We start from the raw sequence: 26144 nt of genomic DNA, 5'->3' as shown, positions 1-26144 counted from the left end.
GAGTTCTTCAAATGCTATTATTGGGCGAGCGTGCGTTTTCTCTCTGCTTTTGCTGCCGGTATTATTAAGGAATTGTGCATTAATGGGAGTCAGCAGTTTTCGGCGCTGCAATCTCATTACATTTACAGGGAAGGGATGGAGAGCAACAAAAAAAAAATTAATTGGAGGCATGCGACAGTTAGGACAGGAGCCTGGGTAAGGGCAGAATAAATCAGAGGTCTGTTTGACAGCTTCATGGCTCTGTAGAGAGAGAAGTGGTTCACTTTAATGGGAGGAGATAGTAATGTTGAGTTACTTTTATTTTTCCCTCTTCCTCCGCGTGCCACGCACTCATCCCATCCCCTTCCCCCTCATCAGCTGAGGCACACAGCCCCTCACCCCTGAACTGTTTTGACTTGCCGTGATATATAGAGTTAATTCAGCCCCTCTCTGCGCAATAATTCATGCGTTTCCTGCATTCAATCTCGTGCGGACTCAGCGCGGGGTGGAATTGCTCATTTTTTGTGTGCTAAGATTGCAGCCTCCCTCACAGCACACACACACACACACCTCCATCCTGCCTGTCACCTAGTCTACACCCCCACCCTCTACTCCTCCTCCATCCTCCTCTCCTCCTCCTTGCCACCCTGTACCCCCCCCCCCCTCCCATTACTTTGGAAGTTAATTTGACTAACAGAGGTTCCTCTCACAGCAGTATTTCCTACAGCATCAGGTTTCTTCTCTTTTAAAAAAAAACAAACACCGCTTGGTTTCTGCCCCTACAGCAGCCAAATCTACACACACATCGCCCCCCCCCCCCACCCCTAAACTGGACCCTCGCCTCGTGGCCTCTCAGTCACGTCGGGCCCTCACCCCAAGTTCACTTAGGTCATCCCAACAAGGGGCCGATCCCCCCCAACCTCATCGCTGACCGCCGGCTTAAGCTTTGTGCTTTTATAATTGGGGGGGGAAACGCAGTCTAGTAAAGCCACCGGTGAAGTGGCTTCTGCAGGGTAATGGGGCCCCGCTCTCCATGCACTTCATTTAATCCGGAGGGACCTCTGTGTGTGGTGAGTGGGGGTGTGTGTGTGTGCGTGTGTGTGTGTGTGTGTGTGTGTGTGTGTGTGTGTGTGTGTGTGTGTGTGTGTGTTATGGGATTGTTGTAGTGGGAGCAGATGGATGGGGTCACACCTCAAAGACATTACGAGTTCTGGTAGCATATTCTACAACATGGGGTTCACAAAGCGGATAAAAAATGTAGGGTCAAATATAACCATTATTTTTTTTTTTTTATCTATTTATATCAGTGGTTTTAAAATGAATTTGACAGTCTATAATTGTCAAATCAGTACGTTTGGAGTGCTCAAGGTAAAAATGTCAGACCCAGACAGTCCAAAATCAAAGACTATTCAGTCAACCGTGATATTAAACACAGTAAAGCAATAGCTGGAACCAATGAATGTTTGGCATTTCTGCTGGAAAAATCACTTAAACGATGAACCGAAAAATGAAGAGCCATTGAAATCATTTGATTATAAGCGTGAACTAATGAAAACAAACAGTAGTTACAGACATTTGGTTCTGATAATTCAATCAAGTCATCGAGAATTACAAGTGTACCTCAAGCACAAAAGGCCTAATTGACCTCAATCTGGTGCAATAACCATCTTTTTTCACATTTGTAACTCAGTGTTCAAAGACATTATTCTGCGAGCACTGATATTTTTTCCATCATGTTTTAGCAGTGGCAGACAGCGTTGGCTTTCTCTAGAGCTTTAAAGGCCTTGGCTCAGACCAGCCATTCATGGATAAACAGTGAAAAGCATTCCCCCCAGGCAACACAACACAACAAGTATAAAGTTGAAGCCGTCACCTTACCTCTAACTATCTCAAGCAAAAGTTTGCGGAGTAAAATAACAACATTTGGTTTGGCAGAGTTGCACGGCGCATTGTTTTTATTTCTTTGTTTTATTTCAGTCGGCAAGGTAAAGGTGAGTCAACTCCTTTCTTTTTTCTTCTAGCCGTGGGAGGTAAAAAAAAAAGGAGGTCACATATTTGTTGGCAATACTGAAGCGTGCTGATACAAGTATGAGGGCTTTGTGTCAGGAGACATTTTGTGACCGACAGGAGAAAAACCCATCGCTGTGACGGGGGCTTTTCTCTTCTTTAAAAAGCGCAGCGACCCCCATGACCCACCGAGTTGAAATAGAGGCCACCGCCAATCCTCATGCTCTTATTGAGGGGGAAAGACTCTCTGACAGCGAATAAGGAGGATATCTGATTTGTAGCTGTTGTTTGTGTTACATGTGTCCGGAGTGTCAGTCGCCCCTTCTCAGACTACACAACTGACCCAAACCCCGAGGCAGTCAGTGAGTCTTCAGTGTGGATACAATCCTATGATTCATCCTCTTTCATGGCATTTTCTCACCCGTTGTGTAAGCTATGTACTGTCACAGCCTGGGAGGAGTTTTCATTGAGCGCTTTCTGCACCCACATACACTTCTTTACTCTATTCACAAAAGACCACGGTCCTCATGCATTTAAATGGCCTATCTAGTGGAGCACTGATATTATACCACACTTACAGCAATTTGGAAGATAAAACTGATGACAATATATTCATATTAACGGTTTTTATTAGCGTCCTTTGATGTTCAGATTGTTGATAACACGGTGCTTTGATTGGTCTTTGAGAGCCGCAGCCAAGCTGTAACAGATGGCAGCCTGTGGAGCAGAGATTGCAGAGCTTCCATTCAATGCGGGTTAGTGCTGAAACTATTAGTTGATTAACTGATTCATTATTCGACGCTCGTCAAGCCAAAATGCTTGACAAGCGCTTTTTGAGTGTTTTGGCTTTTTTTTTTTAACTAGTTTTTGAATTCAATACATTTGGTTTTTGGGCATGGTTGGACAAAAACAAAAAAGAGTTTCTGGATAGTTGTTATGGGTATTTAGATGTTTTACCACTAATTGAATGATTCATTGGTTGTTCCTTAGTAAGTGTCTAAGATAAGTCTGATGGAAAGCCTTCTTATATACAAAAGGTTTACAAATATCAGAAAAAAAATGGTTTTGACAAATGATCAGAAAAACTATGAATTTGTGAACACAATTGCAGATGCTTACATAATTGCATGATACATTTAAGCTCATCCTTTCATGCTGTGGGGCATGAGTAGCTTCAATTGACCTCAATTAAGATCAAGATGGCAAGATGAATAAATCCAAGTGTCTTTATCGTATGATGAAACGTTTGTTCCGTGACGGGAGCAGTGTTCTTCGGGGTCACCAAGAGGTTTGAAGTATGAATATGGTGTTAATGGAGTTGAGATAATGACTTTCAATGAATGGTGGTCCTTCAACCAGTAAAGACTAGAGCAGTGACTTGGAGAATCTATGGTGGCAGATGACGCTGTTCTGTAGGCATCACATATTTGACACATGTTTGCATATATATGAGTCCAGTTGTTGCATACATCTAATCTGAAAGAATTGCCCGTGCCTGAGTGTAAGTTGGAACAGCAGCATGTAGAGTGCTGTAAAAGTGATTTAAGTTTCACACAGATGCCCTCAATTTGTTTCCCCACCAGGTTTGGAGAAACGCTGCACCAGCAGAAACACGGCGACCGCATTTGTTTGAGAAAATTACCTCGGCTTCATGCAAACACACTCACAAAGAAGGGGGGAAAAGAAATCTCAGTCTGCTTGTTAAATACATAGTAACAGATGTCTCCCACTTTAGCATTGAGGAGATGCAGGGATGCTTTCCATCTTCAGAAAGAGAGGATGCGCCCCCGTATTAATCAATTCAGGTAGGGCAGCTTTATCTGTGGACCTGCCACCAGAGCCGCGCTGCACAATAACTCTAAGAGGGCATTTGAGAAGTGTGCGAGTTTGATCCTGTGCCAGGGTGATGAATAGCTGTTTTTTCTCCTTTGTCGGCCATCAGCACTTTTTATTCTGCAGTTAATCCGCCAGACCCTCACTGTAATTTTTCACCTCGCTGTGTGTTTGTGTACATGTACTTCTGTGTGTGTTGCTATATCTTGTAGTCAGGTAGGGCTCTCACGAACATCCGCCCCGCCCTGCTGGCATTGGAGGCTGATTTAAAGGTGTGTGTATGCACTGATAGGATTGACATCTCGTGAATAGTTAGTGAGTAGTGGGAGCCGTATATAATATGTCAACTGGACCCGCAGGGGGTAGACGCTTGTTACCTAGGTGTCAGGTGTTAAAAGGATGTCATGTTGTTGCAGATAATGCAGCTTACACCGCTTGATTTACAACACGGGTGGACGTGTGGCTTTTTTGCTTTGGTCTTCCACCTGCTGAAACCACAGTCTTTTAAATAAGAGAACCGATTTTTCTCTCTGTTATCCCTACTCTAAATGGGCATTTTTCACACCAAGATACTGATGTTTTTTTGTGGTTAAGCTTAAAAACAGTTTGCTTGAGTTTCACTGAGAATGGGGGAAATGTAGCTTTTGGTACAGAGGAAAGACTATTAACTAAATATTGGCTATTATGGCATTGAAAAGTATCCATCTCTTGGTTGTTAAGGTGTTTTTCTAAGGGACATAAACATACCTGAAAAGGCTAGTTTGGATTCATACCTTTTTCTTTCTCCAAGGAAACATTATTAGATTTCTTACATTAGACAGGTTGACGCTCAACCGCACAGACAAACGGTTAATGAGGCATAAGTAGAATGACCTGGAATTTTGTACCCAGCTTTACACCCCACCACACCTTCACCTCCTCTTCTTCTTGCTTCTTACAGCAGCTCTGATTAGGGAGTCGGGGGTCCTTGTGGTCATATTTTAATACAATCCGGAGCACTTTGAGCCCCTCCTCAGCCTTGCGCTTGCCACGTCTTTTCTTGGTGGAGGGGCTAGCTTTCCTCCAGAGAGCTGTTCTACATACCGTACGGCGGACAAGGAGCACAGCTTCGTGCAAAAGCCTGCTGAGACTCCACACCATTTATCTCTCAGCTGCAAGGTTGGGCCAGGACTAATTGACTGAGTTATGTGCATGTGGATATATATATATGTGTGTGAGTGTGTGTCAGTCCCTGGAAGCATGGCGCATTAGTAGAGCCTGAGATGATAGGATGTGTTAAAAAGAGAGAGAGAGGCCAGCCTTATGCTGTGAACCCATCAGAGGGGCTCGGATAGAAAGCTCTCCTATAAAGTCAGATATTGGCTCTGGCTCTCCCAAATGCGGCCAGTTAAACTGTGCTCAGGGAGCAGTCACACGGCCAATGCTGCGTTTAAAGAGAACTTCTGCTTGTGTGTTTTTCCTCTTGGCCAACATCTATCAGTTAACATTGCAAACCGCTTACATCTGGGGCAATGTCAACATCATTGAAATAAAGACGAACAAAAGGGGTCAGTTGACCATACAGGTTTTTTATAAACTCATATTATATGCTTTCTTTTTTCGCCAATCAATCAACCTGGAGTTTTGTTTTAAACTAGTTAGCTGATGCTTCATATTTCCTGACTGTTTTAGAGTACAATGATTTGTTAGGACCTATGGCCAAAACTACGACAATTAGACAAATTGAAATTATTATATTTAAGTGTTCCTCCATGTTTGAATCCCTGTTCCTTGGTGGTTGAGCACGGACCTCGTGCTCCTTCTCTGTGTTCCTCTCTCACCACTCTTCTCTGGACTTTATCAAACACATTGTTTAACTTGGCTTCCTCCCAAAGTAAGCCCAAGTAAAGCTAGGAGTTGGCTGTCTCATCGTCCACAGGGAGTGGGCTGAGCAATATGTGTGTGTGTGTGTTTGTGGGCACATTCTGGGGGGAGTAGAAGCACCTCGTTCTCCTGCACCAGGAAGCTTTGAATCATGCTGGCTCTTCCTGGAAGGACCCAGAGGGAGCCGCGCTGAGCCGGCTGGACCCAGGCAGGCTGTCTGTGCCGGAGCCTGGCCTCTCGCTGACACCGAGCTGGTGGCGAGCGCAGTTCTTAGCTCACCCTCGCAGAGCAGGCCACGCCTTCCCTCTGCTCGCCAGGTTGGCACGCTGCAGGCGCTTTCCTGCACTGGAAGTGTTTTCAGCTTTGGCTGCGGTTGTGGCTTGCACTGATAACCTCCGCCTCTGGAACTTTGAGAAACAACAGTTTATTGATCGGATGTAAATAGCACAAGGTGGGCTACAGCAGCTTAGAACTCAAGTGCTGCCTTCTTTGTATATTTCCAAAGTACATTTTCATTACCGATGCCACTAGTTCAAAAAAATCTACCGTTTGGAGGCATTCAGTTTGGCATGCTTACCATGCTAAATGTACTTGTGTCAAATCTGTCATCTGCCTACGCCGTCACAGGCCCCATTTAGTCCATGGAAATCGCACTGATGTGCTGAGGATCTGGGCATGTAAGTTGATATTAATAGTAGAGCGGGGCTTTTGCCGCAGGGTGTCCACACTTTCCTGTTTTTTCCTTCTTTGTTTTTGCCCAACGCTGACAGATTTACCTCTGGAGGAACTCCAGCATCTGAAAGTGAAAAATGGCCCCCATTGTTCAAACGGGGCGCTAGTGGAAAGAAAACAGGGGATTTTTGAAGAAAAAAACAAGAGGGTATTAATTGCAATATCAATAGTATAAACAGCTTTGTCATGGAGACTTGTGTTTGTTATTCTAAAAGGACCTTTAGAGGATAGAGGTGTTTTTCTAGAGAAGTGTGCCTCTTTGGGTGAAAGTGTTGAGACTCTAACTTGATTTGGAGGTTCTCATTTGAAAGTGTCTGAAGAGGCTTGCTGAGCTCGGGCTTTTGATAGGAATCAGCTTTGAGAGGGATGGATGTTTCTGTACGTTTTCCTGCTGCACCCTGTCAGATAACTTTTAACAGTTGTCTCTCCTCACAATTTCTTTCCAGTCTTACTCCGCTGGGAAATTAAGTCAGGAGAAGAAACTACTGAAGTTATCCAACTCTATCTGAAAGCAAGCGCTTGGTGATTTTAAAGTCTTGGCAAGGATTAGCACAGAACTCGCATCGAGGCAGTACAATGAAATGTAAAGAGGTTGTCAGCTGGGGAAGATAAATACAGACGTCAGAGCTGCAGTGTGTTTGACAACTCATTGGAAGATTTCATCTAAAGCTTACGAATGAAATATAATTTGTAATCTTACTAAAAATAACCAGTTTAACAATCTTAATCTTTTACAACTGTCCATCCTACACAGATAGAAATATCATGCCTCTGACAATCTGTGCTTGAACTTACAAATAACATTCCATTCCTCTGCACAATAAGTCAGACAGATCCAACACTGCGAACATATTTCTGGAGTTCATTCCTAATGATGATTGATTAAACCCCCAGGTGTCAGGGTCGTTTCTGTATTTTTGCCACAGTCTCAAAAAGTGGTCAGATTGCCAGTGAAACATTGTTGAAGTATAAGGATGAATGGTTACATAATGCAATCTTATCCTACCTCACTTACATTTTGGGAGCTTTTAGCTGCAAGTCATATTATTGAAGTGAAATTGTTAAACCCCAGCATCTGTATTTTCATTGTAATGATCAGATAAATGAACTCGGACTCTAGAAAGTGTGCATACCTGTGCCAAGCCTGAACGCTACTCTTCATTTGTTTTTATAATAGAAAATACCCAAAAATTGTGATCTAGATCCGAGATAAACAATCTAGGATTATTGGGCCATTGTTTAATGTTTTATTCAACCGAGTCCAGTAGCTCATAAGAACATACAAGTTGTTTGGTTTGCTTGTTGAATGGACAAACAAAGCATATTTTTGTGTAATTTGGTGCAATGTTTTTGACATGAGATGGAAAAAGGGACCTCCTTATGTTGACATTATAACCATAAGTCGAAGGAAATATATTAGGTATTTAAAAAAGGGCCAGCCAAGTGCTTTTGTTATTAAAATTATGCTACATGCAAACATTAAAGGCTGAAAGCTACAAGTCAAAACATCAAAATTCAAAGGAATGACCAAAAAGAAAATGGTCGGTGTCAAAGCCTTCAAACACTAGCTGTTGTTTTTCATAAATATGGTCAGTGATGTTTGAACGAATTGACCTAGCATTTGCAGCAAATGGGGGCTGACTCCACTTTAATAAGTCAAAGAGCTGTAAAGGTCTCATCAGCACTAGGAAAGGTTGTGAAAACTCTCTTTATATCTCTCAGCATTGATCCTTCGCTTCCCTGAGGATACCGACCGGCCGGGTGAGGACTACAACCGTACCCTGTTATGGTTTTGATGTGAATTGAAAACATGTCGAGTATGGATTTTCTGGATTTATCCATCACTTAAATGTTTCGTTGGAGGAATGTCGGCTCACATTAAAATAATCCCTGCAGTATGGGGAGTTAACTGACACGTGTGGAGATGTATTGCTATTCGATATCTCCCGTAAATGTCAGAACCTGCACTGTGAAGCATCAGAACAAGTCTCCCATCAGTGGTGAGCCCGAGGCTTCACCAGCACTTCATCACATCCTTAGAAAGAAAGTAGTCTTAGTGGAGCAGACCCTAAGGCTTAATGTCAGCAAATTAATTATGGATTCACCCAATTAGTTCACAAACTACATCGTGTTCGAGGGAAAATGATCATTCCCCCAAATGACTCGTCTCTTCAGTCTTTACCCCAGTGTGCATTGTGCCTGGCTCAGAACTACGTGTGTGTGTGTGCGTGTGTGTGCTTGTCTCCATGTGTGAAGTGACACACAGCAGGCAGGTAGCATGACCTTTTTAATTATTCAATCCCTCAAACTCACCCACTGGAGCCCCACTCTGTCTTCAGTTTGGCTTTTGAACAATCTGCCGCCTGTCCAAACACATTTCCGTTTGTATTAAACAATAAAAAGCAGCTTTTCAGTTCTTTAGAGATCAAATCAAATCACGCTGATCTGTGTCAACACATGAAGTGATACTGTTACTGTAATGGCTCTTTTGACTGTGCAAGATTGCCTCTGATCAGCAGAGCCCCCCCCCCTCACTAAGTGTCTAATAAAGTAAGTAATCACTGCTTTCTAATGAGCGTCTGTCAGGGGCGGGGCTCGTATCTGTTTACCAAACCAAATTATTTTCTTATTTCAGCAAAGTCAATTAATCACATCGGAGACAATTCTGTTAGTGTTTGTCTCTCAATGGGAAGATGGATTGCAACAGCATTGGCGTCATTATTAAACTTCATCGCATTACAAGAAGATGCCGTCGCGGATTAATTGAATACGACTCGTGGTTTTACACATTCTGCCGTGGTTAAAGTCATTACATTGGGTGGAGAATGAAGCTACTGTTAAACCAATGGTTCTTTTCAGTGTTCAAAAGATAAGAGCAAAATTGCTTGGTCACCACTGGTTTATATATACAAAACTGGAATGATTCATCCATCATAGAAATAGTTAATTAACCAATAAACAGATTCAATGAATGAGCTAACCTTTTGGGAAATGACCAGCTAGGTGACATCCTACTAGATCAACGTGTCTGTATGAACAAAGTATAGGGTAACCTTTGAATAGCAATAAGGACATTTCGCAAAATGTTGAACAAGCCATTGACTGTCGGTTTATTTTGTGTCAATGTTCTGTTGCTAGTCGTTTCAGCACCAACCCAAACCAGCGCTTTGTGTGCATTTGTCTCTATCTATTGTGCTGTAATAAACTCCTGCCCTTCCCCCACCTCTGCAGACAGTGCTGGACAGTGATCTGTGTGTGTTGCTGACACTGAGCAGAGTTTGTGGACTGTGATTGTGCTCACAGCGGAGCCGTCCTTGGAAGACAGAGACGGCCCTCACAGATATGGATTCTTACATTTAATGTCTCGGCCTCTCGCGCACAAATGTTTCTCTTTCAATGAGCTGTGGCCCCGCAGGCAGGGAGTTTTATCGATCATCTGACTTTTAATGCCTCTTAAATATTAAGATTCATGTATATGACCTTTGTGTTTGGATTGGGAGTGCAAAATCCCTTCCTAAATACCCCCTCAGACCCTGCTGGCTGCACTGCCGGCTTTGTTTCAGCGCTTCCTCTGATGCATGGAGAAGTAGTGCCCCGCTACATTTTTCATGTAAGAATGGAGGTCATACTTGGCTGTATTTAATAAAGTAAAGTGGAGGGAGGTTTTTCAAGTTTTGGGGCTACTCTGTTTGATGTGGGTTTAGCGGAATGAGTGCAGCAGAAAAGGGGGGAGGAGATAGGAATTGAGGATGGTTTGGCGTCTGTGTGGGTCTTCATAGTCCCTGTGAGCGCCCGTTTTCCCTACTTCCCTCTCCCTGCCACTCTCCCTCTTAATGTCACACACACATGCTCACACACACACGCTCACACACACACGCTCACACGCTCACACACACACACACACACACACACACACACACACACACACACACACACACACACACACACACACACACACACACACACACACACACACACACACACACACACACGTGGACAGCCCTGGAAGAGTGCCCTGTGATTGATGACTCAGTGAGAGACCTCAGAGGCAGCAGCACTACAGAGAGATGGACAGATGAAAAGGAAGGAGGAGGGACAGGGAGAGGAACTGAAATGAATCAAGGAACAGGGTGGAAAAACACCATGGAAGTGAACTGTGTGTAGCTAACTCTCGTCGAAATTGCTCTTTCCTGACTACAGAGAAGATACGAAGATTTCTTATAAAAAGGCGGTTAAATGTGTCATACAGTAAAACATGATTTGCTTTGTTCTCGTAAAATGTTACATTTTCAAGTGTAGTTTTTAAGTATATGAAATATCTAGGCTGCAATTAATGACTATTCACATCATGTATTAATGTGGAAGTTGTTATCATAAATCATTTCCATTCTACGCAGAACCATCTCCTAAATTGAGATGATAAATGTGGGAATTTAAATAACAGAATTTAAGGCAGGGTCTTTTGGAATGATTTTGTTCTGATGCTCAACAAGACAGAAATCTATTGTTTAAAACACAGAGATCCTTCTCCTGTCTTTCAAAGGATTGATGAAGACTTTTACAAATAAGTTTGACTAATAAATAATGTTTTAGTGCTTACTGGCACTGGCAATGATTCTCACAGTGTCAGCACTTTCTAAGAAGAGAGGCGCTTCTTTCTGGCTCCGGTCCTGGAAGAGCGAGATGTGGAATTTGATTTTTTTTTAGTGCGGCATTTAATCCCTGTTGTGCTGCAATCGCTTTAGTCTAATTCTCTAAGATGCTGATCCAAACTGTTCTCCAAATGTTCTGCCAGTAAAAGAAAAACATACCTTTTGTTTTCACTCTAACACGGTATATTTGCGCATGTTTGTCAGTGATAGTGAATGAAATGCCTTGTCATTTTCAGCCTGCTCAAACGCCTGTTAAACTGATGTGAAATACAAAGTATGATTACAGTTGTCAGTCCAAATTCTGGTAAAAATAAATCATTTTCTCCATTGGTTTCTCCATCTCATTGTTTTTTTGTGTGTGGTTAGGGAATACATGGGCTAAGGAATCTATATGTTGTTAAGAGGTGTTAGAGATGGTGTGCTTCTCTCTCAATAGATTTTAACTACCCTCTATTGGCCTGATTGCGCCATTACACGTTAATCTGTCAACCCTCAGGTGCAGCACATCAACTCAAGAGCTTCATTTCTGTTAAATGATACATCTCTCCTCACAAGTTCTATCCCTCTCTTCTTTCACATGTGCCTGGATCAACTGCTGTCAGATGAATACATATTTATTTGCCTGCTTTGTTTTGAGTGCAAAGAAAGAGACTAAAAAGTGGATTGCTATTATTTGCCATCTGAGTCAAGAAGCCTCAAATGTCACTGTGATCAATAAAGGAATGTGACGGGTAAGATGGAGCTTGAGATGAGTGTTTGTCAGTGAAAGAAAACACACTTCAAACAGGAGAAAAGTGGTGCTTTTAAAGCATGGAAGCTTTGTCATTTTTTTTGAGCAAATGGAGCACTTTGTTCCCAACACTATCTGAGTAAGTGTGTGTGTGAGAATGTGATTCTCTGGTTTTCTGTGTATCTATCGCCTGGAGCTTCCCGGGCTCTTTGTGAGCACGAGGCTCAGAGAGTACTGTGTAGTCAAGGACTCTTTAATGCCTTCCTGTGTCAGAGTTTTCCTCAGCTTGTACATCAATAATGTGTGTATACAGCATATGTGTGCCGGCGTTGTGTTTAACCAGGGTTTTCTGTACCTGCAGGTGTATGTGCCGAGGCGGTATGCCCCGGGGAATAGTGCTGACAGTGCACTAGGAGTCTGAACATTGTCAGTATCTGCGGCTGAGGAGGAGAGGTGCCGTGCCGATCCGTGCCGTCCTTTCCTGTGTTGTGTTTGACGCCATGTCCCTAACTGACAAACACAAAGTGAAGAGGCAGAGGCTAGATCGGATCTGCGAAGGTAAACTCATGAGTATGTCTTTTCCAAATTTTTTACCTTCACTCATTCCTCGCAAAGTTGTTTTTCTGCACTGTTCACAACAAACACTGTAGTTCCAATGTTCTCCTCAACACATACAGGCAGTGCTGCGGGGTGAATCGCATCATGTTTACAATCACAATTTTGGACTTCACCGTTAATTAAACTTGATCAGGGAGCGTGATATAGTTTAGAGCTCTAGTGCATGAAATGAATCGCCGCTAATAGTCTGATAAATTCTAGGATTATTATGAAGAGAAGCATTAAATGCTGATTCTAAATGCACCAAACCTTATTTGTTTCCATATTTGGAGAAATGATTTTGATTATAATTCCAGCCGTTATCAAGTAAGCACTGATTTGCATACACAAAGACATGGAGATATCAAGGTTAACGCTGAGCTATAGTTGGTTCACATTATTTTTAGACCTCTAAATTACATAGCTTTTGTTTTAACAACCTTTCTGTGATTTAAATTTGAATCAGGCCTTGAACTACATATGCAAATATAATCATTTAAATTATATTGATGATTGTAGTTAACCCAGATGATTAAATTAGCCCAGTTCTAACCTACATGTAATTATTCTAACAAATTAACAAACATGGGACTTTTCACATAAAACCATGAGTTATTTAGCAATAAAAGACTTTCTCCCCTCACTGATACAGCTTGAGATGTACATAGCCTGGGAAACAATCATCATTGTTATTAGCACTACCCTGAGACCTATTGGTGATCAATACCCATTGATTGCTATCATTTTCTCCTGGCACACTGCACATGTCAGATACTTCAGTTAATAGGTGTATAAATGTTGACCTCAGCAGCAAACAGTCATTCGGCGGATGTAAACGAGATTACCGCTTTACTCTGGCCTCTCTGTGAATTGTGTTTGTTTGTGTAGGAGTGTCTGTTATGTGACTTATGGTTATAGAGAATCTCTTAACATCCGAACTGAAGTAAAGATTACCTCGGGGGATTGAATGGCTTCTATCCTGTCACGGCTGTTTTGGAAGCAGCCAATTTTACACCATGAACGGCAGTGATTATTAGGCTTTAGGTTGCGGATTAGACAGCGGTGTTGTATTGAAGGGCCTGCACATAGAATAGGAGCCCCCTGCTGTGCGCATAGCTACAAAGTCAGCCCAGGCAACAAGAAACATGAGTCTCTGTGTGGGGGTATAAACTGTGTCTGAAGCCTTCTGGATGTGCATTTTTAAACCCACTTGTTTGACTTTGCCCAGCAAGTGTGTGTGTGTATGTGCATGCATGTGTGTTTGTGTGTGTAGTTGTCAGATTTTGTCCGGAGGTAAAATCATCTCCTCTCCGCTGCCTGGGTCCCCGAGAGGCTTGTTAAGCTGCTGGGCCCTCCTGGAGCCAGCGCACGGAGAGGCAGACATGACTGCAGTGCTGGAAAATGATGCTAGACGCACCATTACCCTCAGTGCCAGCATATTTGTTTTGCAGCATGATGAAAGCACACCTCGTCGTTGTGCTCATGAAAACCAAGGACATATACTGCTTATCCTGTTAAAGCCCATAGTTAGAATTCTAATCCACATTTGTAGTCTTTGCCATTGCTGCTGAAAAGTAATGTGCAATTTTTTTTATCCAAGGTAGTTGTTTGTAGCATTACAAAAAACATGCATTAGGAGAATATATTACAGTACAATGTCATTTAAAAAGAAAAAAAACTAAACACCTCTTTCTTAATGGTGATCAATAGTCTAGCAACCAGATTTTTTTTAAAAAGACCCACATTTTGTTGACTCAGTTAAGTGGTTCAATTGAATCGCTTCCCATTTGACTGAATAGATGCTATGTTAAATCATTGTTTGCAAGCCTAGGTATTTAAAAACAAAATACAAAATTAATTTGACTTTAATCAGGATAATTCATATTTCTTTCCTATAAAAGAGAGTCAGCCTTCGAAAGCCCAACATGACCAAAATCTCTGGAATTTTATAATGTAAATAGAACAATAATTTGGAAAGTCTCTTTTATTTGCTTTCCTGCCGAGGTTTAAATGAAATGATTGATGCTGCTCTCTTTATGTACAGGACACTCTTTAGTTAGCAGCTGGTTAGCTTAGCTTTCAACAGAGTTAGCCTGGCTCTGTCCAATGGTCAGCCTGCCACCACCTCTGAAGCTCTTGGACATATTTTGGCCAGGACCAGTTGCCAGGCAACCAGCTGAGACTTCAGGAAGTAACTGGTTCAGGACATAGAAATAATTCATGATGTAACGCCCTGTAAAATGCTGGGTTGTGGATATTTGTACAGATTAAATACAGAAGACTTTAGGCTAGCTGTTTCAAACTGTTTCCAATCTTATGCTAAGCTAAGTTAGCCAGCTGCAAACAGTCTCTTTACACATAGCCTACAGACACGTGTGGTATGATGACACTCTTGGCAATGACATTTTTACTTTTTTAAATGATTCATTATCAGTTAATGATTACAAATTGCACTTCAGTATGTAGTAAACTAATAACATGACAAGGTGATATTACAGCAATATGAGCCCACTGGAATTTGAAAGAGTATAATGTTGAATAATGGCTCATTCATGATCTGAATCATAAAGCAGTCATATTTCATATCACAGGTGGAGCATTCATTGGTGGAAATCCTTCCTGATTAGAGTTGTGGGTTGGCGTCCAGCTGTTGCATGTGTGTGAATGGGACAGCTGAGGTAGTTAGTCATTCCTGGGGGAACAACAGTTAGTGTGCTCTACTGGGCAAGAGCACAAAGCCCACAGGAGAAACACAGAGAGACGGTAACAGGTGTTGCTGTGATGCATGCAGAGCTACTTCATGGTGAGCATACCTGCCGACGTTCCTTCTCTCACACACTCACAAACACGTGCACTCTAACTCTCCAGATGGCCGTCATACAGGATCAGTGAATCAGTCCTCTGGCGACCATTGTGAGGGCGTAAAGAAAAAAAACAGCTTGTGATTTGTGATTTGTTCATGAGCCAATGACCGGGCAAAGTTGTTTTGCTGATTGCATGTACTGGCGTGATAAGGCTGCCATGGCGATGGTCTCAGCACATGCTGAAAAACACACACATGAAGCGAGGGCTCTGTTTTCTGTTGTACATTCAGGTGAAATCCTCACAGGGCTCATTTGGCTACTGCCGGGTGTAACTCATCTGAATCCAGGTTCACACTTCAACCGGGCCGCGGTTGGCAAACAGACACAGACCAGATGAATCCGTGACTCGTGCTGTGTCTTCTTTCAAGAGAAAATCTGGAGCGTTCTCTTTCAAAAAAACGTCTGCTGAGACCACACACTGCACTGTCCAAATACAGCTTTTGTTTCTAATGTTTTTGAACCACAAAAAACAACCCCTGTTGTCCAAGACTGTTTTTCAACGCCATGCAAGGTGTCGCATTTAAAACATTTAAATATCATAACATTGTTCTGGTTGTATAACATCGACATTCATGGCAGTGTGATAGGAAATGCAGTATCTAAGGAAGCCCGGCGGTGGCCAGATGACCAGGCTGATTAAGCCATTAAAGTCCTTGATATGTATTTAGCATAATCTGGCCTGTCTGCAAATAAGGAGGCAGGGAGCTGGTTGCGACTGTTTTTATTAAAAGCGGCTAGTTAGCTCAATCAAAGCAGCTGCTGGGAAGCATCAGCTTTAATTCAGCATTATGAAGAATAGAGAGGAGCTTTCTCTCTCCCTCTCAGGGGTGAAGAGATTCATTTCTGTCATCTGAAGAGATGAGGAGTGATCTGCCGTGTTCCTGGTCCTTTCATGTTCTCAGCTTAATTTGAGCTGAATCAATGTTTATCATTCTGCAGCAACCGGCCGATTGGCTGGGAGGGAGGATGGTTCTGCTCCCTTTTTTTTTAACTATGATTGTTGTTCTGCTTGTACCCGGCAATACTGTTTCCCCCTGGGTTGGATTAGAGCTAGTCAGATAATGTTTTAATCAAACATCTGCATTTTATTCATGCTGTGTTACATGATGACATTTTATTCCTGCATAATGAGGAATATAATATGTTGCCGGACAAAACATAAAAGCGGCTCAGCAGCCAATTCTGCTTTTATAGTAATTCTTTTATTTGCTTGAATAAATAAATTGATGTTAAACTGATAGCTTAATGGAGTCTTAGCAATTAAGGGTAAATGTCATGTCAAATGATAAGTGTATTCTACGCTTTTGGCTTTATGTTGGTTTTTTACCTCACACAAGTCGGTTGCTCGATAATGCCCTGGCGTTCTTAAGAAAGTAAAGGCTGCGTATCAAACCTCAAATCTTTTGGAGTGCTGACAAGGATGCAATTCATCGTCGGGGATTAAAATCTGTCTTGGGTGTAATTCTGAAATCAAGCCTGAAATACAATATCTCAATTATTATTATTTTTTGCTCTAATAGGGTATTAAACAGTATTTTGGGCAGGTGTTTTATAAGAAGGAGAATATAAGAACGGCTGCTTGGGTTGGAGATTACATTTCAAATTGATCCATTAGTTGTCGGTCTTATTTTGTTACGGAAAATGATATAATGGTCTTGAAGTTTTGTAAAATCACAAGAGAGGGCGTACTGACCTAAAACCATGTCTAAGCACTACTAAGGGGTGTGCATTAATAACAGATGTGTTATACTTCATTAAGTCCTTACTTTGCACTTTATCTCACTTACAACCACATATTGCAAAAGTGCTCTTTCGATGAACTTCGAGTCCACATATCTTTTTTCATCAGTGACGTGGAGGCAAATTACATTTTCGGTTCTATCCTTTCTTCTCTCTCTCTCTCACTCTCCTTCCCTCCCTCTTCTCTCCCTCAGCTGCACACTCCTCGTCTCTCCAAAAAGCAAGCGGGCTGTCGTCTCTCCCTTCTGTCTGGCCCATCTGTGATGCAGTATGGGCCACTGGCTTGATAATGATAGGCAGGCGGAACGTAGGGAACAAACCAACCCGCTTAAAATGGAAGACAAAACTCTAATCAGTTGCCTCACCAGAGGACTCGCCTTGCTGATAAAAGGTTTGCAGTAGCGGCTCGCGCTCTTCACTCCGGTCCTCCCACCCATTCAAATGGTCATGCACTGCAGAGATGCGAGGTAGTAAAGAGGCGGAGGACAGAGTCTTGCTAACACAGCAGATGTGAATCTTCCGAAAAGCCATCGGACCAGGATTGGTACCATGTGTTTTTCTTTCCTGATCGCCCCTCCTTCCCCCCGGTACTTGTGTTAGAGCAAGAAAAGGCCCAGGGGCTCGTTAAAACTTTAATATACTGTACAATCACAGTAATTGAGTAGAATGTTCAAGTTCTTCCAGTCATGCTTTTAATTTATGAAGTCCCTATGAAAGTTTAATGGATCAGCAGTTGTAGAGTCGCAGCTATCTAAATCATTTTGCAGCTATCTCTCCCTGCGCTGCCTGCCAAGTCCCGCCGTTAGCGTCCTGTGCCCTAGAAAGATGGCCAGATTGCTCCAAAGGCACGTCTGTTCAACACATTGTTACCTAGAGGTCTTTCACTGAGCCGTCCGATTGGCTGCGAGCTACCAAACGGGGTGTTGGCATCGATTCTGATAGTTTTCACCAAGTATCCACTGCGTAACTTTGGGGTTCCTTTTCTTCTATTGTATTATTCATGCTATCAAGTACAGGGTCCCTATTGCTTGATGAGTGTAATATAGCATGCTCACTTAATTATGGAGCAGCCCTCATGAGAGGCATACCAGAGAATGCAGACACGATGAATACGGTGCCCGAGCTTCTCTTGCTTAAGAAAAATGGGAAATGCAGCAATTTGCATGGAAAGAGATAACGTATGCCATATCCTTGTTTCTGTTTTAGCAACTCTAGCCTGACCGTACTTGAGATGTTTATTATTGTTATTAATATTTTGTCAGGGAGCAGGGTTCTGAGTGGCACAAGGCCGTGGAAGGGGCTTATTAAAATAAGTTATTGTCGGCGATCGCCGTAGAGAGATACAACATAGTGATTAATGGTGTGTTTTACAGCTGACAAAAAAGCGCAGGGAGACTCCGACTTGGGAGGACGGCACTGAGAAATCACTGCAAGGAAATTACTAGGTACGTTTTACCTCTAATGAAAGAAACTATCCTTCAGATGTGTGTCATATTGGACTACTAAGGGCCATAGGGAAGATAAACCTGTTCTAATTCACTTTTGTTTTGACCTACTTAATGTTCTCCCATCCGATCGTCCATTATGAAACAATCTTTTTTTGAACATTATGTCATGATTGCATCACTTAAGCTCTAAAATGAAAACAAGCTTGTTATGGCGTTTCCCGCTGTGACTTGACAGGTAGTGGGACAACATTTAGAGACACACGACTATCGCGGCCTGTTGTCGCTCCTTAACTGCACATTTCAGTCACGCGGTCTGTGTGTCTCAGCTTCAGGAGCATGCAGATGATGTCCCTGGCGACTTTTCCTCTAAACTCCTGTCCCCTATTTCAAACTGAAGCAAAGCAAAGAATGGAAACAGGCTGGTTGCCATCTAGTTGTCACAGTCCAGTGCAGTCCAATCATATCCCCCTCCCCTCCTGCCTTGTCCTATCCCACACTGTCTGTGTTAGCGGTCAGGTCAAAGCTGACAGCCTCCCGTCTTATCAGCTTTTTTCCCATCACACACTTATCAAAGCGCCCTTTCTACTCCTCCTGCCGCTGTTTTTTGTTTACATTGCTCTTTTCACGGCAAGTAAACACCGGCAGTTATCTTTCAGATGGCAACATCACCGATAAGCCACATCTGCTGCTCTGTTGTACATCTGGAGTGTGTAGTAGCAGTGCGAGCGCTTTGAGTGGAAACCAGACTTGACTTGTTAAAGTGCAGTTCATGTTTATTCATTTTGTGAATCAAAACATTCTGAATAAATTACTATAGCCCTATTGTGACGGTATGGGAAACGGTATAATGCCTTTGAAGGTATAGATATTTTGTATTTGCGACCCCTGGATTATGATTTGATTTTACTTATTTGACTTTAATTCTTAAACCTATACAACAAACTTAAGGGGGGGTGGGGCAGGGGGACTCTCAATTCTTTAAAACACTGCATGGTTGCATGTTTTCCCCTATAATGTTGTCAGTGTATTCATATAGTGAATCTGAAGTTGCCCAGTAGAGGAGGCTGTGCTGTGCTCTGTGGTTTGTGTGGAACACTTACTTCCTTCTAGTAGCCACCAGGTTACATTTGACCCTCAGTCACAAGTTATTGTGAATCCAACCTATGCAACAACCCCCCTCCCTCTCTCTCCAGGGACATACTTCAGCAAACATGTCAGTCCCCAACCTTCCAAGTCCCTCAGGGAAGATCCATTCCAACGATGGGGTTAGCAGTAACCACTAAACACTGTAAACACTGTAGCTTTACACTCTGTGAACATCCAGGGGCCTCAGCAGCGTGCTTGCTGTGTACACTATCTGGCTCAAGTGATGTCAGATGGGGCAGTGGATTTAAGCAGGTTTTAGCTTGACGCTAATCCCCTCGTGGCACACACTGTGGACGACAGCACTGTCCCAGCCAATGACGTGCACGAACCCCATTGGATTAGCGCGTCTTGTCCCCTCCTCCATTCTGTTGGCATTGTCCAGCATGTGTTTTTACCCCAATTTCTTTACTCCCGGTTTTATTTTGGAATGTAAGCCTGACACCCAGCACAAGCATGATCCCTGCTGTAGAATGGAGTAGAGACTCTCCCTAAAGGTGTGTTTGTCTCTTGCTTGTGTGTTTGTCATGTTGTGCCTCTCTCTTCATTGATTTCTAATGTTTCCAGGGCTAAATTATTTAGATAGGCTGCCAGCAGGGAGCTACATGATAGCGTGGACTTAAGAGTGAGGGATGGGGGGGGGGGGGGCTACAGCTGCAGTTCAGGTAAAAAGGTAGCTCATGCTTCACCTTTTCTCATCCTCTCTCCACGTCTCCCATTTGATTGGTGGTGAGTGTAACTTGAGAGTAGAAACACAATACCCGGCTCTATTTTCCGCTTTTATAGCTGCCCGCTTCATTGTCTTCACTGATGCCTAACTCAAGTGAGCAGTCGCATTTTGGTGGTGCTCTGGGCCAACGGGGTCCTGAATGGTCTGAAGGTCAGAACGACAGGGCTGCAAGTCGCTGTGAACACTGTGGCACCATTGCGGGACGTAGGAATTCTTTTTCACAGGGTGGAGCTGACTCTGGAGCTTGGTTTCACCATCACCTAGATTTTTGTGAGAAAGCTGATACAGACCTCCAGACCTCCATGTACAGGCAGGCCCAGCAGGAGCGGCGTGGGCAGCAGCTACTGAGGAAGACATCTGTGCCCGATCTCAGCAACAGTCTCTACCTCAGGCAATTGATGGCAGGCCGGGCCTCTGCACCACCTCAGGATTACTACCTGGCTGACGCTACTTTATCTGGCCAGCTTCCTGATGAGTCTGGATTTTATAGGGATAACCAGCACCTGCTCAACAGATCAGGCTCGCATTATGGGCCTAGCGCTGGGGGGTTGAGGCCTACCTGGGATCAAGGACAGGCAAGAGCAACACCTTCCGTGCGGCCCTCCGCATCAACACCTACCCCTGTGCCTCCTCCCCTTCCACCTCCTCCTCCTCCTCCTCCCCTTCCCGTTCATGAGCTGAGCCGCTTGTACAGGGAAACACTGGGATCTAAGATGATACCAGACATCCACCGTATTGGCAGCTGCTCTCCCTCTCCTGCAGTTTACGGGGGCCAGCCCCCTCTTACCTATTACAATACTGAACAACCGTCTCTCTCTGCTCGTCAAGCTTATAACAATATCAACAGCTTTTCCCTGGACCCTCGCCAGCAAGCTGCATCCAGTTCAGCGCTGGACGCAGCTTCTCAGGGAATGGACGGAGCTCTTCACCGCGCGTATGGAGCTGTAGCCTCCCAGAGGATGCCTTATGACCCAAACTATGACCCCAGCTCGGCCATGATGGCTGCCACAGCTGGAATGAACTCCAGCATGCCTCATCACCATCAAAGCGCTCTAGACCCCAAAAGGATGGTGGACCCTAACTTCTTGGGTTACCTGCGAGCTGAAGGATTGGCTGAGAGCACTATCACTCTACTGCTGCAACATGGCTTTGATTCTGTTGCCACGTTGGGAATGATGGAGGACCACGATGTTCGCTCTTTGGCCCCTAACTTGGCCCAAGCCCGTGTTCTCTCTCGTGTGGTGCTTGGTAGCAAGGCAAGTGGGGCAGCAACACGTACTCGATCCAATAGCTTCAGTCACCGCGAGCTTTACATGCAGCCCCAGGGTTTGACCATGGACCCCTGCCTGATACAGCAACCGCCCAGCACCATCCAGAACGTGTCCCCCAGAATGGGAGAGTTTCTTGGTAGAAGACCCAGCAGCGCACCCTCCCAACACCTCCTGGAGACCACCAACTACCAAGTAGCACGGCCCCTGGCAACTGGAGCTTTTCCAATCAGCCCCGGAGGATACAGCAATGCTGTCACTCAGGGAAGACCATTCTCCATGTACAATGCCCACACCGGTCTTGCCATGTCTGCTCTTGGACAACAGCTTCCACCAGCTCCAGGCACCCCTGGAGTGGCGCCCAAAACCTTTTCTGGTTCCTATTCCCCCATGGAGCTGATGAAGAGAGCTACCAACCTTCCTCCACCATCGCCAATAGCAGCGGCAACCCCCCTTCATAGCCCCCAACTTCTCCGGAAAGGGATGAATGCTGCTCCTGAGAGTAACATTGTTCCTATAACTTCTTCATCCAATCTCCAAGCGCAAAACCTTAACAACAGCAAGTTGGTAGGACGTCGTACTGGTCCACCTGTCATAGTCTCAACTATGCTCTCCGCACCTGACACAAGTAATGTCAAACCTCACATATTTCCCTTCATTTTTTCTAACCCTTTCATCTCTGTCCTTGTTGCTGCTTTATCTATTTCTTGTGTAGGCTTTGGAAATAGTATTTTTCTGTGTTGTGTTTTGTCATAGATTAGATGCACGGTGAGATTTAAATCTGTTTATGATTGATAGATTTTTCTAATACTACAAAAACCAAAGTAGAAGCATAAGATGCAGCTGACAAGTTAAGCAGCTTTGCTCCGAGAGGTCTTTTCTATTATTATACGCAACTATTCATACACTTATTGCAACAGGGTTGTGTCATTTGCCGGAGGGGATCCTGTCTCATCACCAAGTTGAAACACTTCTTATGTGCAGCACTCTTTCAATTAGTTTATTGGTGAGAAGCAAAAGTGTGCTATTTGAGTTGTTTTGTAGTGGCATCTTGCTTTTTTGAGGTTTAAAGTACACACTTATATACCAGATCATTTTACTAACTATTCTCTTACTATACACTTTACATTTCACTAAGATATGGTTAGAAAATGTCAAATAGACATACATTTCCAACTTATCTCTGGTAAAAGTTTCCTTTACGCATGGTTGCTGTCATACTGTTTTCTATTCTACTCTCATCTAATCGGAAGCTTAACTGCCTCAACATCCAATTACACTAATTGGATGTATAGTTGTGTAGTCTATAATAGGTAACTGTTTTTTATAGACACACTGATGTCTGTTTCAAACTCTGGTTGCATTGTAGTGCCACTAAACTTTGGTTCATTTATTTGTTGGTTTGCTATACGCTCAATTGTACTCGTCTCAAGTAGTAGTTACAGGATATTTGTTCTCCACCCACTCTAACTTAAAAGTAGTTTCAAAGTATGTCTCTTCTGCTTTGCGCTGCTTTCAACAATTCTTAGGAATTGATTTGCAATTTTATAAAGTTACAGTGATAAAATAATTGTTCTACTTTTGAAGGTCTTGTAAACTTAGGCTGCATATAAAATGGCAAAACCAATGTTGTCTTCTTGTGTATTCTTTTTAACGCTGCAGTCCTAGTGGCCTCACAGAATGCTTAATAATGTTTGAGTTTTCTGTGCAACTTGTTGGTCTCATACAATGATTAAGCAAGTAGTTTGGCAGCTTTTTATGCTTAGTTTACCTTGACAGTGGATTCCTCAGCAAGCTATCATAAGGTTATGTCAACAAAGAAAGGCCTTGATTTCTCCCTTTTACCAAGTTGATTTATTTCCCTGCCAAATTCAGCAAATGAGCTTCGGGAAGAATTATATATTTTAACCTTGCTTTTATGCCATGTAACCCTGTGTCTTGCCTGCCTCTCTAATGGGTCTGTGGGCTGCTGCACTTGTTAAAAAGTAATGACTTTTATGAAGTGGCTTCCCTTCATGTCATGTTCTCTAGGAACGAGTGTGAGATTCAGAGGCGGGGGGAGGAGTTGTGGGGGAGGTGGGAGTATGAAGTCCCTTTTTTTAAGCTTCATGCACAAACCCGTAGCTTTCCAAGGTGACACTGGCAGCCCCTCCCCGCTCTAGCAGTACACTTTTAGCACAACAAACCCATTTGCATGTAGCTGACATTTGTTGCTTCAGTAACTTCATCTGATAATGGGCAGCCCTTGCCGCTGATCGCAAAGCATACTTCTTAATTGTGTGTTGCTAGGCAACCTAGGTTTTTGGTGGTAATCAGAGATAGCTGATCTTCACATTTAGGGAAGGGGAAAAGTGAAGCCCTGCATGCAGTGTTTCACATTTTTTGCACTTGTTACTCTTTACTTTTGGTCAGCCATGTGCAGTGCTGAACAGGGGAAAATTGATTGAGATAATAAGATGTTGCTGGGCACTTAATGAAAACATATTTCTCTACACTCTTCCTCACTCTCCCTCTCTCTGAACAGTGCACATCTCAAGAGATTGCTTCTCATTTTTGAGTGCATTTTTGTGCAAGAGCTTTAGTACATCAGTGAAGAGATTCTCTTATTACATGCATGGTGTTTTATGGTCAAACATGCATATTGATGAAAAGTTGACACATTATTCCTTTTGAACCTACTGAATAAATTGGTTGTTCTTCCAGTACAAACCAGTGTTCTCTTTATCATCTTGCACCAAAGTGTAAAATTACACATAGCCGCCGAGGCTTCCACATTTCCATATTGGCAAATTGTATTCTATTCTCAAAGCAGAGTTTTGAAAGCAAAGATTTGAGCTTTAGTGAGATCGGTAACTCCTTAAAATATGTATGTAGAAGTTGCAGGTGGGAGGGCCCTGTCTGTGTACTCCTCTCCACAGGGCGCTGTCTTGGTTGGCTAAAGCCATAAGTAGTGTTAATAATGGCATTAAACGGTTGAGGCGAGCTTAGTTGCAACAGTTCCCTTCCATCCAAAGTAGGGAGAGCGCCTTGCAGCATTCGCATTGGCCATGGAGTTGTCCGTCAGTAGCGTCCCACAGAACACCACAGGTGGGTAAACCTAACTTTGATGTCACGTGAAGCAGAATAGCCAACCCGCTAGTAAGAGACGTGATTGGCTTGTCGACAGCATTGTGTGTGTGCTCATTAGATTAACTAAGGTGGACGCTTGCATGTTGTCGACAAATGCCAGCACGTGATTTACTTGTGGAGATAATCCAGAGAAGATCTTCAGATGTACTTTTCTGTGCTAAAGAATTAAGAGGCGTTTGAGTGTTTGGGGGCAGGGCTTGAAGCTCACAGGAAGTAGAGATACTAGAACTTTGTTGAAGCTATATGGTATGTGTTAGTCGACATGTTCACCTGTACAAATGTTTTGTCTTTGTGCCACTTTATCTGCTCAATCGCAAGTTTAGTTAAAATATAGCAAATATACCCCCCCCCCCTTCTTTTGACAGGAAGCCATCACTGGTGTCGCTGACAGTTATGTAACCTTCCAGTGCATTGCTCCCATGAGAGCCTGAATGGGATTTTATTTTTGCCTGCCTGTATTTGGAAGGACCTCCATGAAGATGCATTCCTAATGTGCTTGCAACTGTCCTTGGCTAAACTGCTTTGTTTTGTTCAGGTGTCTGACATTGATTTTAGCGTGCACTCCCTGTTTGTTTTCCACATCCTTGATGTGTCAGTCTTGGACTTTGGTTCTGGACACACCTGTTTTATGTAGCGTCGGTTTCTCTGTTCAGATACCTTGCTTTGTTTGTGTGAGAGTTCTTTGATATTTTACCTCAAATGCATAATTCCAAAGTATTTTAGAATTTTTATATATGGACATGCTTGTGTATTTTTGTTGTGGACTACACACAATGCAGTGGCCCCCTGCTTTCCTTTCAAACACAGACCACAGATGTCCCTCTCCCAGCAGCAGGAAGTGTTTGTCTTCATGTGAGGCCGGCTGGAAGTGACAGCAGGACATTGGGACAAGACCTTAACAACTGATCATGTGTTTTCTTTGCGAAAGTGAGGAAGACAAATCCCTGCAAGCAAGCAGTGATGATGATAGCTCCAGTTTAGGCTTGTCACATATTTCAGACATGTTGTTGTCTGCTAATTAAATATGAATTATGATAGGTAAAAAGGTATTGACCAATTGGTTTACCTAATAATAAGATATTAAAAAGCTATTAGTGGAAACCTTAATCTCTTTGTAATTAGTTTAATTTGAATTCTAATATCCTGAAAAACAGACACAAGTAAACAAAATATTATCACAGATGATTAACTTCTTGATGCCGTAATGGGTGAGGGGGCTAGTGGCTTACGCTACCTGTCCAGGAATAGGCTGAGAATTAGAGTGGGGAAATCCCACTGGCCATCTGTGTGTGTGTATGTGTGCTATGAACATGACTTGTGTGTGTGGATGCTACTATACAGGCGTCACGTGTCAGTGTGTGTCTGTCATCCTCACTAATCCCTTTGATATGAATGAGTGGAGACAGACAAGAGGTTTGAGCTCACAAGG

At 43.2% G+C, this 26144-nt stretch overlaps 1 protein-coding gene across 1 annotated transcript in view; it reads left to right on the top strand.

The window, feature by feature from the left end:
• The window catches only part of LOC307025125 (C-terminal-binding protein 2-like), a 91082-nt gene that overhangs the window by 23940 nt on the left and 40998 nt on the right, over positions 1-26144 (top strand). Inside the window, 1 exon segment of the mRNA XM_079659721.1 lies at positions 12158-12354. Coding sequence (XP_079515847.1) covers positions 12297-12354 — 58 coding nt within the window. The 5' untranslated portion in view covers positions 12158-12296.

This window comes from Notothenia rossii (genome assembly GCF_949606895.1).
Source record: "Notothenia rossii genome assembly, chromosome: 11".
NCBI lineage: Eukaryota > Metazoa > Chordata > Actinopteri > Perciformes > Nototheniidae > Notothenia > Notothenia rossii.
The sequence above is the reverse complement of the archived record's forward strand: the minus strand, read 5'-3'. Positions and strand labels throughout refer to the sequence as shown.